General features: G+C 32.6%; 1 protein-coding gene across 3 annotated transcripts in view; it reads right to left on the bottom strand.

Moving 5' to 3' along the window:
- Positions 1-2,767: 2,767 nt before the first annotated feature.
- LOC134680901 (uncharacterized) overlaps positions 2,768-14,393 on the bottom strand; it is a 36,838-nt gene continuing 25,212 nt past the window's right edge. For all 3 annotated transcript variants that reach the window (XM_063540194.1, XM_063540208.1, XM_063540201.1), the window contains exons 3-6: positions 12,226-13,192; positions 11,033-11,372; positions 10,374-10,428; positions 2,768-3,553 (exon numbers count right to left, since the gene is read on the bottom strand). In XM_063540194.1, coding sequence (XP_063396264.1) covers positions 3,228-3,553; positions 10,374-10,428; positions 11,033-11,372; positions 12,226-13,192 — 1,688 coding nt within the window. In that variant the 3' untranslated portion in view covers positions 2,768-3,227. The remainder of the gene's footprint in view (positions 3,554-10,373; positions 10,429-11,032; positions 11,373-12,225; positions 13,193-14,393) is intronic.

Raw genomic sequence — 14,393 nt, 5'->3', positions numbered from 1 at the left:
CTCGAAGGATATACATCCGACATGTTTTTTTCTGACAGGATTGGAATTTTTCATAAATAATTTAACCTAGTTGACATCTACGTACCAATTGACACCACAATGTTTTGCCTATTAACATACATTCGTTTTGTTCGACTGTCTCGCTTGAGTTTCCTTCTTACTGAAATTGCTCTTTTTCAGATTAACGTTCCGTAAGACGCTTCCGAGTCAAAACAGGGATAGAAGTAACAAGCAATATTGGGAGGAATTTTATAAAATAGAACCTTGAGATACAAAAGTTAATGCATATCCTAGCATACCCCATTTCTTTCAAAACACGTCCAAATTGCATTCGATAAAGTGTTGTTAATGGGGAATAAGTAAAAGAAAAAACAAACAAAAAAACGAACTCCGAGGAAAATTCAAAACGGGAAGTCCCTTATCAAATTAAAGGCAATTAAAGCAATCTCAGACTAGGGGCTGCGATGACTATTTTTATTTTGAAAGTTGTGGATTGAATCTGGTTTAATAGCTAGCAAAACCTCTCACTTGTTTGCCGTGACAGTTGCTTAACTTTCCAGGTTTTTTTTTTTTAATGTTTTTGGTTTAGATACTGTTGTTACTTCTAAGAAAACGTGTCCCACCTAAAAATAAAACAGTAACAACGTAACAATGTATTAACACGCGATTATGCAGTGATATGCTAAGGTTATGAAAAATAATAGTCAAAAGGCCGTAACATTCTAATTTGTGACCTGTCCCACGTTTCATTATGCATGATGCTGTTCGATATAAAACAGATGAAGTGGATTCTTTTTTCGCAAAATTGCTCTCTCCGTAGTTCATGAACGTCAAAACGCTTCATAATGCAATGTCCTTTTTCTTTTCAAAACATGTTGAGTCGAAAACAATAGCACTGGATCTGCATGTATACGGGAGCATTTTTGACCTTTGTATTTCATTGAAGGCAGGAAAAAATTATGAAAATACTCGAACAATGAGTATAGTAAGATTTCCGGAAAAACAGGGCTGCATAGTAAATGTACAATGTCCCTACCTCCTACAACTCAACATTATCATGATGCAGACCAAATATTAAACAATTCCAATTCATAGAATTAAAAGCCAAGAAAGCTTTGAGCAATGAGTATTTTAAAGTTTTAAACTATGAGCAATCAGAAAGTAGCCACACATCAGAAATAACATTTGCTAACTCGCTACAACTTAAAACTATCCAGATATGGCCCATATCTTAAATCATTCCCTTTCAAGAAAGTTTCCTAATGTGTTCATTCGGACGGACGGACAAGTAGTCAAGGAGTCAAGTAGTATTAAACTATATCTGCTTTCGCTCTCGCAGACGCAGGTGAAAATTGGAACCGTGTGACGCAAAAGGTTTACTGATTATCAGTTTGTCGACACTGTACATTGATATTGAACAAGGTAATCAGCGAGTTAAACCATGTAGTTTTTTGTGTGCGCATTGTCGAATCGGCCATTGGACTCATTTTAAAATCCAATCAGTCTAAATTAATTTATTCTTAACACTGTAAACATCTTTCCAGTGATCATTCTAACAACTGGGTGTATATATTGTATATGAAAACTATTTTACATATAGCTCATCAAGTTCAATTTCAATGATATTTAAAGACATCTTCAAATATCTGATTGAGGACCACTTGATGGTCCCTTTCTAACAACAAGACAATTTAATAAGATATATAAAATATCAAACAATTTGTACTTTTGATTCATAATAAAGCGAATGATATCAGATTAAAACAACCATACTAAGTTTCAAATGTCAACACATTTCCGGAGAGAGGTTAAAATTAACAGCAATTCCTTCAAAATTCGGTCAACCTCCTCAGGACTTTTCACCAGATTATTAGAGTTAATTGACATTTCACCGATAAACGACCGACTTAATTGATATTTAAATTTAAATGTTGCATACGTCATGAGCATAGTATACTAGTAGTTGTCTTAGTAGTCTGTGTTTTCAGTCTTTTTTATGGTTACCTTGTGTTCATAATTTTGTTCATAACTCGGGCTGTTAGTAATCTAGTTTGAATGGTTTTACTTTTGTTATGCCCTTTAAAGTTCGGTAGCTTGATATGCGATATAGGTTTTGCTCATTGTTGAAGTCCGTACGTTGACCAAAAGTTTCAAACTTTTCGTTTTGAGGTATCATTGACCATCATACGACATCTTATTTTTATATTATACATTCAGACATTATATGTTGTTGTGCTCGTCTCAATCTCATTTGTCATATTACCACCTTCTTAGTACTTTCGATGTTCGTGTATAAACAAACAAAGGAAATTAGATTCTTTGGTAGTATTTACAAAACATTACATACCTCTAGTCTTGTCACATTGATAAGAGTCGGAATAAGCTATCTTAATTTCTCTGTTCTTAAATAATTTAGACCTTTTTTCTATTATTTACTGTATCTATTTTCCCCTTATTGGTATTTTTTATAGTTAAGCACCCAAATTATATCTTCTCTTTATTTTTTGGTCTAATTAATATCCATGCCGTAAACCCCAGCCAGACCTCATAAATCTGTTAGATTTTTTTTTACCTTTCTTGTTTTTGGAAGTGCGTAAGGAGTATAATAAATCGGAATACTAATGGTCTGAGATGTCGGGTACAAAAAATAATAATAACACACATACCATTCTTAACTATGATTTAAATAAAAAGGAACATGTCAATAATAATTATATTTTAATTATTATAAATGTTTTGATTATTTATTTTTAAAATTATTATATTACTTTTGAAAATAATTTATTTTTCTGAAGCTGCTGACTTCTTGATATGTACACTTTAGTTTTAAGGCCGCGTAGTTTGAAATTGCTCTGACGTCTGAAGGCTGTTTGGAATTTTAGATGAGCAAATATCCACATTTTGATATGGGAGAGCTCTGTAGTCCGCAGTCAAAGCTTTCTGGCAAAACAGCCATTGGACGTCAGACAATTTACGGACTAGGGGCTGCGTTGACTAGAATATTATTTACACTGATCACTTAGCTTATCAAATCTCACGTTGCGATTTTGAATACCGCACATGGTTTCGATATTAATTAAAAATAGTTGCTTCTTTACCCTGTCGAAGTAAACCCTGCCATGATGTCAAGGTATACAAAAGTGGCGTACCACATATACTAGTGCACACTTAATTCTTTTATGTTTTTTTAACTGAACAGTTTTTGTTGATGAGATGAAAAGATTGTGTTACCGAAATTGAAGTACACCATAAAGATCGTTGTCATACTTTTTGCATCCATAATTACATATATGTTTTATGTCCGATGTTTTTATATTTAATCTCTTCTTGTCAATCATATCAAGCAGATAATTAAACTTTCTTCTTCCTTTTGCATATCTACCTCCGGTCCATTTTGTACTGGACCTGTTTTCATCCCAAATTCCACCACTACAATCAATCAATTTCGCTATTGGAAGCACCTTATCAAATGATATAAGAGTTACATTTTGAAGAGCTTCGTTTTCGATGGTCGATCCTTGATGGGTAATAAATTTTGTACTGACTGCATGATCTAAAACAGAAATATAAGATATGTTATGTAATATTATAGATTTCTTCAAAGCGTGTACTGCATTTTTTATGAAATACATTCTTACTCTACACACGATTGATATTATATAATTCTGTATTTGTCCTTGACAATACACAATCCGTTTTGTAATTATGTAAACTAGTACATGTAGGGCATACAGTACACACATATGTTGATGTTTTCGTAAGATTAAAGTCATATGAAACGAGTGAGTGGTGAAAAATAATGTTTGTCCAATTCTTGAACCAATGCGTGTATACATCCTCAGTCCTCTGTGCACGATTTTATCATTATTTTCGCAAATATATCATATAATCGACAATTTTTATTCTCTCTGTTTGTTATGATTTAACAAATATGGCTGCTCATTAAATGTCGTGTTTTGAAGCCGAGTTTTACCGATTGTCACCTTATAGTAAACAAATCACAAAAAGCATGAGTATTGAGCACTTTTTTAACATTTTGATTATTTCAATGACAGATCCATGCGTATTGTTGTCACCGGATTTTTACGAGGAGGGTTACGCTCGGGTTACTATGCATACGGAAAATATGTCGGCGAATTGCTTGCTGGAGCAATTAATAAGAAGTAAACTTATTCTAAATGTGGACAAATTAAAGAATTTTCCTCAGAAAAAAGTATATGTACATAAGTTGTAAAATGAAAACTATCCATTTAGTTTTAAAAAAACATATGCATATTTTTTTTTAATTTGAGGTTTATTATGACTTTAAAGCACTACCACAAAACATTAAAGCAACTGTGAGAAGATAAAATTTTAGAAAAAAAAAGAGAAACGAAATAAAGAGCCGGTTCTGTAAGAGTCAGGCAATTAATTTGAGAAGATTTGGAAAACATTGCCGAAAATGATAGCAAACCACAGAGTTAGCTCCCTTTATGAACAAGTAATTAAAGGAAACGAATGTTATATTCGGGACAATTATATATACTGAACTTAAATCAATGTAAACTTGAAGGGGTTTTTGTTTGTCTTGTTTTCACCACTATCCGACTCTTATGCAGATTGGCACTTACACAAAACAAGGACAAATGCATACAATAACAAGTTACATTCTCAATTTTATTTACAATACCAACAAAGGGGTACAATGGGAGGCAAACACACGAATAATTATTTCAACAAATGGTGAAAGCGTGCAAGTTAAAATATAATAGCGACATTTAATCTATGTGGACCAACACCAAGCTGATTTGCGTTAGTATACTTTTCTGTCTTTCTAGTGAACAGACATAATTTCTGCTATTCCAATTTGTTTCCTGGTCCGTTGGAAGCCCGTTGCAAGTAAAACTGTTTGTCCATATTCAACATGTATACCCCCTTTCCAATGACAGTTTAGATTTCTGTCTCATCCCGGGCAAAATATTTAACAGAACTTATCTGTTATTATGATTGTTTTTTTATTCTTGTTCTGTCTGTTCTATCATATTTGCCACACAAAGGCGGTAACATACAAAATCAATACGAAAGAATAAATTGCTGTAAAATACACATTTTTGATACCTTTTAATTTGTTTCTACAGGTAAGCGTTTCGTCTACATATAAATACCGATCGCAAACATAAAATGGAATGCCAAAACAAATGCGAATTTGAAGAGCATTGAAAACCAAAATAAATGGAAAATTCCAAATAATTTAAACCGCCAAGAAAACCATCATGCGGTTTAACACCGCCACATTATGTATATGCCTTTTATGTGCCTGTCATTTAGTGGCTGCAATTTTTTTTCTGTACATCATATTTGTCTTTCGTTTATCCTTTTGTTCTTAAATGGAGAGTTTTTACATTGGCAATCATACCACATGATCATCTTATTTTCACAATAATCGCGAACACATACAAGAGTACAATGTTCTTATTATAAACATAAATAGTGCGAGGACAAACGGTATAAGGAAATAAATAAGTGAACTCGGTAGCAATACAATAGAATAGAATTATATTTATCAAAGTTGTACATATATCGATACAGTACATGTGTTTATGCTATTTATAGAAAGGTCTGTTTGATTGGATATATAAAGTATGCGGGGAAAATTTTATGCACGGGTGGTTTGATAGTAGTTAAAGTCATTCGAGTCATTGCAGTCAAGTGCCCTAGATGCTTTTTTCCAAATAAATAATTATGAAAATTATTTATTTACAGGTTGATAGTCCAAGAAGAGTCGCAAATATTGATGTTGCAGTGCTAGTTAGAGACAGACAATTTTCATAATTTTCATTGATATAAAATGAATTACGTGTACTTATTACCTGAATAAAATGCACTTGACTTTTGCAAGTGGCTACTCCCATGTGAGAGTTTTGTATTATATTGATAAATGTTTTATGTTCGGTTGAGGTTACGAATTAGAACATAAACATTTTAGTGTAAGGTTATTACGAGGAAATAATCTGCTGAGGATGATTATCAGTTCAATTCAATTCAAAGTTTTATTGCCACATAAATTTTACAGTTTGTGACATATAACAACAACAAAAACAAATAAAGACAATAACTAAATAACTCAAAATATATATACACAAATTCAGGTAAATATTAAAGGGTCACCTGTCCTCAGTTCCATTGACTTTTTTTTTTTTATAAAGGATCCTAGTTTAATAACTTGTGTTGGTGTTGATGGGTTAAGTATATACACAGTGTGGGAACGGAACTGTACGGTTTTCTAATAATTTGGTCATTCGGGAGACTGTCAAGCGGTGCTCCGACATTCGAAAAATAACAAGTTGCTTGATGGAAACTTTGACGAACTCTTATGTTCCTATATAACGTTTCTGCTTCAAGTTTTGATAGCTAAAACATTCTTTATGTAAATATGAACCAATAAAATAATAAGACAGATATATGCATCAAAACGTTTTCCTTAGAATGGTGGAGCTCCGTGTAAAACGATCAAAATTGTCACACAACAGCGATCAAAAATGTCAAAAAGACATCGAAAAATCATGGTTTGCTACCTGAATTTTCACATGTACCTTTTCTGATATATAATCTTACCTGTCTGAAAGTTTCAAAGCCATTGTCCCATTAGAAATCCAAATATATTCATTTTCTCCATGTCGGATATTTTTATTGACTGTACAATCGCTCGCAAGTTGACTGTAATATCACTCGGAGCCTTCCTGTAAATCACTTGGAGCTTTCCTGTAGAATTGCTTGGCCAAATTTATTAAATACATTGCATATGCATTGCATTGGTTGTTTATTGCTGTCCTATTTGTTCATCTATGGTATTTGAAGTGAAAATAAGCACAAAACCAGTCATTTTGACAATTAAGATTCTATCAAGGAACCCTTTTAAGGTGACTATATCGGAGACAAAAACAAAACGTGTACACTACACATAAAAAAGAAGATGTGGTATATGATTGCCAAAGAGACAACTTTCCACAAGAGACCAAAATGACACATAAATTACCAACTATAGGTCACCGTACGGTCGTCAACAATGAATAAAGCCCATACCGCATAGTCATCTGTAAAATGTCCCAAAATAACAATGGAAAACGACTTCGGAAAACTAACGGCTTATTCATGTACAAAAAATGAACGAAAAACAAATATGTAACACATAAACAAACAACCACTGAATAAGTATACAAGACAAAAAGAAATGGACAGTACAAAATATGTTAAAATAACAATGGAAAACGACTTCGGAAAACTAACTGCTTATTTATGTACAAAAAATGAACGAAAAACAAATATGTAACACATACACAAACAACCACTGAATAAGTATACAAGACAAAAAGAAATGGACAGTACAAAATATGTTAAGAATCTAATCTTAAATAAAAATGAAAATAATCCTCGTACAAAATAAATATTTATATATACCGAAAAGATTCTCTGGAAAGTTATTTGGCATATTTTGAATTTTACTTAATATATTATTCACCAGCAATTTTAGAAAAATAATAAATACATATTTGAACAATACAACAAAGAATTTTTCATCACAGGATCGGGATATTGTAACTTGATATGTACCATAGTTTGTTTGAAAAAGTGTGAGGGAATCAACACATACACCACAGTTCCATATCGACCATCTGATTGGTTTACCAGAAGATTGAAAATGGTCATGTGGTGTATGTTAGATACCTCCCACTTTTAGCAAGAAACTACATTGTAACACATTTTCTTTCCTGTGATATCAGTTAAGAACTTTGACACATGTCATTTACCAAATAAAAAAGTGATTGGCTATATGTGTAGATACACCATAGGATGAACTAAATTTCAAAGCAAATCTTTATCGTGAAATTTAGCCTCTCTTATGGTGTATCTACACATACCCAACACTTTTTAATTTGGTATAACAAGGAATTCGAATGTGGAATTGTGGTAGCTAACCACTGACCCAAGAAAAGACACGTATATGTCAATAAACATGATATTAGAATAGAAGATGTGGTATAATTACAAATGAGATGTCTGTTTATTACAAGCTATACATGTAGCTACTGGTAGAAAAAGCTCCAGTAAAATTAAATTTTATCAAGGATGGGAGAGGACTTGTTATCTGAAAGACAGAGAAAACACAAATATCAATGTCACGATTCAGGAACTTTTTAATATTCCCAACTATAGCATCCGACAAACGAACGAAACAGTTGTTTTTATTTAGGGAAAACAACATTTTATCAAACCACATTTATATTTTCAACATAAAAATAAGGAGATGTGATATGATTGTCAAAGTTAAAAAATAAATGGATTTAAGCAATTATAGTCGGCTATAAAAGGTCCCGAGAAGAACAATAAGAATCAATACCTTTCGAATTTAACTGACGGCCTAATTCATAATAAAACAATTTACGAAAAACATATATGACAGACACGAACCAACAACAACCACTGAACTACGAGCTTCTGACTTAAAACAGGTACATAAAGAATTTGGCAAGGGTAAAAATGTTTGTGTGCGCTCATTTCTCCCCAAAAATATCACAGAACAAGACCAAATTATAAAAATCAGATGAATAATCGGATCATCATACTATCATTGACGATATCAGACCAGGTGTGGATCCCGCCTTTCTACAAAGGGGGATCCAAACCACGGAACACCATAAAAATCGAAAAAAATAGGCTTCAACCACCAAAAACTCTCTCTCCCCGCATACCAGATCCGCTAATGCAGGCTGCAGCCATTCAAATAAAACGTTAAAAAATCATTAACACTTTTGAGTGTGTAATTTAGGTTAAAACAAAAATCGATAACAATATAAAAAATCGTAACAGAAAAAGGAGAGAAAAATCATACCAGACATATATTGTATTGGATTGCAGTAGTTTTAATAAATATTTAGATGACAAAAGTATCATGGAAAACATAAACTGATCATGAATGTGGCAGAAGAAGTTTAGCATTATCTACTTAAGAGTTATAATTAGTCATATGCCACTAGAAACTATTACAGCAAAATGCTTTGACTAGCTTGCTTGCTAGCTGGACCGTGAAGTCATCAGAAGGTTAAGTAGGTTTCCCTCCTTTCGGAGTAGTCTAGTTGGCCAAACGATGAAAAGAAAAGCTCCGAGTGATTGTACAGGAAGGCTCCGAGTGATATTACAGTCAACTTGCGAGCGATTGTACAGTCAATAAAAATATCCGACTTGGAGAAAATGAATATATTTGGATTTCTACTGTGACAATGGCTTTGAAACTTTCAGACAGGTAAGACTATATATCAGAAAAGGTACATGTGAAAATTCAGGTAGCAAACATTGATTTTTCGATGTTTATTTGACATTTTGATCGCTGTTGTGTGACCATTTTGATTGTTTTACACGGAGCTCCACCATTCTAAGGAAAACTTTTCGATGCATATATCTTTCTTATTATTTTATTGGTTCATATTTACATAAAGAATGTTTTAGCTATCAAAACTTGAAGCAGAAACGTTATATAGGAACATAAGAGTTCGTCAAAGTTTCCATCAAGCAACTTGTTATTTTTCGAATGTCGGAGCACCGCTTGACAGTCTCCCGAATGACCAAATTATTAGAAAACCGTACAGTTCCGTTCCCACACTGTGATATATATAACTTTGTCATTGTCAGTGAGATAAGCAAATGAATTACTTTCTCTATTAATGCAATTAAAATATGTTAATCTAATATTTAAATTATGAGAACAATTTATTAAGAAATGTTTCTCATCTAGTACTTTGCATTTTTTGCAAAGTCTCTCTCTTCACGAGGAATTTTGAAATGTCTTCCTTTTTCAATTAATAATGAATGGTCACTGATTCTAAGTTCTGTAATTAATTTTCTAAATTCAAAGTTCGGGTTAGAGAGGTAAGGTTTGATCAAAAGATTTGGCTCAAGTCCTTTATAAAAAATTAATTTACTTTTATCATCAATAGATTTCAACTTATCCAACAACAGGTTGTTGTAGTATGAGTTTATTTGGGGTTTAATATAGCTTTTAATATTTTTTAATTGTTTTAAGTTATCACAGGTTTTTAGTCTATCTATATCAATGTTAGAATGTCAGAAAGAATATCTTTTGCAAAGTGAACCATGAAATCGTACAGTATATACATTTACAATAGCGGAATTAACCCAATTCAATGATGCGCATTGTGCATCGAAATGGAAACTCGTTGCTTTTGGTCCAGTGATTGCATTGTTATTGCCGAATTACGAGTATAATTTTCAAATCGATTTGCCTGACTTTTTCGTTGCGTTTAAATAATTGACTTTCGCTATGGACACTACATGTGCATTTTATTGGTGTAACAAGATTCACAGTTTAAAGATCTCACCTAAATCAGTATGTTGTTGATGTGATGATTCATTTTCCCTTTTATCATTCTCTAGCTGAAAAATCGTATAAAAATAAATAAATATGTATATCATTACGATAATAAAATGATAAAATTGCAATGACGTCATGCAAAGTTGAAATTTTGCAGTTGTCTTGTCTTTATTTTCATTTTTTTCACACTTTCGAGAGCCTTGATAGAATGGTAATGAAAATACATACACTGGTTTTAGATAATTGCTTAAATCTAGTTAATACAATTTTTTTTTTTATAATTTTGTGTTTACTGATATACATTTTTTTAAAGAGCGCACGTCATGTGCATACGACTGTAAAGACTAAATGCTATGAACAACCATTACGAGTTTGAGGGCATACAATTGAACATAAAACAGGTAAGCACACAACGCATTCTGAGTACATGTATGATGATATAAATTAGAAAAATAAAAATTTACCATTGAAATGTATCAATTATACTCTAGTTGTGATTGGTTAATTGATTGATTAGTTGTTGTTTGCCCGGCAACACCCATTGGCAAATAAGAATCGTAAAGGCATATTTGGGACGAAAAAAACTTTTAATAAAAGGGTCAATACTAAGGTAGTTTCTTCAAATAAAGTCAACTACGAGTCAAAATTAAATAAGTCGACTTTTACCTCAAGTTTTGGTTCACTTTCTTCGTCATCTGCCGATTGACAGACCTTATCTTTCAGACAATCTTTCAGATGTAAATCCATTTCTGAAGTAGTCATTTCCAACCCGCAATCCTCACATATAGCTGGTCTAAACAGACATTCTTTTGCGTGTCTATCAATAGACATGACGCTTTCACGAACGTGGCATCCTTTCCTAGTGTAAGGGCAGTCAGTTATACAGTTTTGGCACTGAGATTTGTGATTTTCTAGTTGATATGGATCGACTAGCTGTCGACAGATATCACACACTATTTTGTAATTCTTTCTAGGACACAAACGATTATGTAAATTCAGAGCTGATCTGCAAATAAAAATATGACTATCATGTAAGGCCGTATGGTGACTTATAATTGCTTAAATCTACTCATTGATCTATGCATTGGCGAATAGTTGTCTCTTTAGCAATCATACCACCTCTCCTTATTTTTATATTGGTATTGATAGCCAGAATGCTAAAAGTCTGATTTAAACATGAGTATCAAGTTGAAGGGGATGTATCTATAAAACCTTTTCCTGACAACAATAAAAACTTCAACATATAAAAACAAGAGACCAAATAATTTATTAAATTTCAAATCTCCAATTGTCAAATTGTAACTACACAAAAGCATTATATTATTATTTATGTTAAGGTTTTCAAATTGTATAAAATTGTACAACAAGATCTAAATGTAGCAATCTTGAAATTGTGTCGTTTTAAGCAAGGAATTATTAAAATTAATTGTTAATATATCTTATCATTGGTTTGGCATTTGCTAACTAAATAGGTGTGTCTCCTCTTCTCTGTTATTTCACATATTCACACTCGGTTCATATTAGATGTATATTCCTCTCTATAAGCACTCGCCGTTGCTTACTTTGATTTATTATTGGTTGATTGTGGTGAATAGTTCATGCATATTTCAGGACGAGAAGAGTAATACTAATAAAAAAACAACAATGAGGTTTTAAAAGGTGAATCTGCTTTTATTAAGCCTTTGATTTCACGAATCAAATCGAAGCCATGATCTCCATCACTCAAGGCGACCACGCTTTTGTGAGTGCACAAAAGATTAACATGGTTCATGGTGACTGGATACATCATTAAAAAAAAAGGAAATATTTGAACTACAGTAACTACCAAAACAACAATTCGAAAACATTTTACTACTTACTTCGCTACTTGCTGATTGCACCTTTTACAACTAACAACTGAAGTACATTCACTTGTGTGTCGTTCCAAATCAGCCGCCATTACTTCTTTTTCACAAATGTCACATGTCATTGATCTGTATGGACATTTTTCAATATGACTGTTGATGGTTATATTAGGTGCTTTAACTCGACATCCATTCTGTTTATACTTGCAGTTGACAATACGATATTGACAGTAGTTTTTGTGTTGCAGATACTGGTAACCTTTCATTTGCATTCCGCAACCTGGATTAGGACATGAAACATGTGCCTTCAAACAAACTTTCTCATGTGTAATTTTTTCCCTTTTTAATATTGCATGTCGGCAACATTCGCATTTTATTGTGATATTGTTACATTTTTCTAAATGTAAATCAGCTTCTTTCCAGAGAACAGTTTTCCAGCAATATTGACATTTATACACTTTGAATTTACACTTTGAAGCATGTTCCTTCATATTTTCCCTTTTCATCACTTCTTGGCAACCAGATTTGTTATACGGACAGGGAATCAGTCGATGGTGACACATATGAAGATGATCACCAAGCAGACGTCTTTTAAGTCGCTTGTCACACCCTTCTGATGGACAGTTGGTCGTGGAAAACGGACATGATTCTAAATGATTTGCTAATGAGTATTTAGAAGAAGCAATTAAGCACCCTTCATTCGGGCATTTATTTGGTTGATATTTGCATTCTTGTACGTGTTGTGAAAAGAGGTGAACATTTTCTCCTCTACAAAAGAAACTACATTGACCATATCTGCAGTGAATAAAACAATAATGAAGGTTTTTCGAAAGTTTCCATAATTGTATTGGACTAATAAACCTTTTCTTTTTAGCTGATTTGTTGTGAGAAACATTCAGCTGCACTTTTTCCACACTGTTCTTCGTATATATCAGTGTCTTTAAGCCGTACTTTTGAATTCTCTTGAACTTTGGTGGTGCATCTGAAAGTAAAACGAGCATATAAAATTGTTATATTGTCGAAGTGTCTTTTGCATAAAGTATTAAGACAATATATATTTTTGACCAACACATACTAACCTCATGACAATCATACTAGCATATAAGGATTGATATTATTGGGGGCGAAATGGCCAATTAAAATACGAATCCATGCAATAGTGAGTTTGAAATTATGTTCCCCTAAAAATAAATTTATGAAACCATCGTGACTGTACATCCCACAGGTCGGACACTGTTATAAATCATTATCGTTCGAAAGGAAACTCAAATGTTGTGGTTGGTATTTTCACAATAAAATGTAAATGTTCAAATCATATCCCTCAAATTTTACAAAAAGATGAATTTGTTTTAAAATGTTCAAATCATATCCCTCAAAAACAAAAAAGTGAATTTATTTTAGTTACTCGAAATATTTACAATGAAACTTGTGTACATCTTTTATGTAACTTTTAAAAAATCTTCTGAAATGTGCTGTTATTGACTTAATGGCCTCCCATATGGTATAACACCACTTATTTGGGCCCGACCAGAAAGCACATACCAGAAAGTATTACATATTTAACACAAAATAGTTCCTACGCATGAGTGTTACTTTCAAATATGTAGGATATATAGGTATTTTTGGCATCAAATGAAAGCTCAAGGACTGGTGACTATTGTAGAACACTTTTGGACTTATAATTTTAAAAATAAAAAAAAAATCACCAAATTTTAAAAAGAGGGTACATTTTGTCTGTTTGTCAAATCTGAAGTACCTGTTTTGGTACATCCAAAGTTCCGGGAAACAATTTTTTCTTATATGCCATTAAAGGTATGTTGCTTTTTTAAGTACAAGACACAATACATTGTTGCTTTGACATGCAATGATTGTCACTTTATTTGAACTTAAAATGAAAGAGATGTGCTTGCTTGAAATGGAGGAATTTAACAAAGAAAGCAATTGGACCATGAATAAGTGGTGTACTTCCATATACCAATTTGTCAACAGAGTAACAGCCAGTGAGCTTAGCAATGACAAGCAACCACACTGCGCAAGTTCGGTAACATTTAAGAAAATGAAACAATTAAATGCACAACTTTTTTTTAAGTAGTTCAAAGTTGTATGCAAAATTCAACCAACAAATCTGACACGTAGCCAAATGAGTACCAAAACTTCAATGTAGCACAACAGTGCCATTCGGA

Source organism: Mytilus trossulus, chromosome 1 (assembly GCF_036588685.1).
Source record: "Mytilus trossulus isolate FHL-02 chromosome 1, PNRI_Mtr1.1.1.hap1, whole genome shotgun sequence".
Lineage (NCBI taxonomy): Eukaryota > Metazoa > Mollusca > Bivalvia > Mytilida > Mytilidae > Mytilus > Mytilus trossulus.
This window is presented reverse-complemented; position numbering and strand designations above follow the sequence as displayed.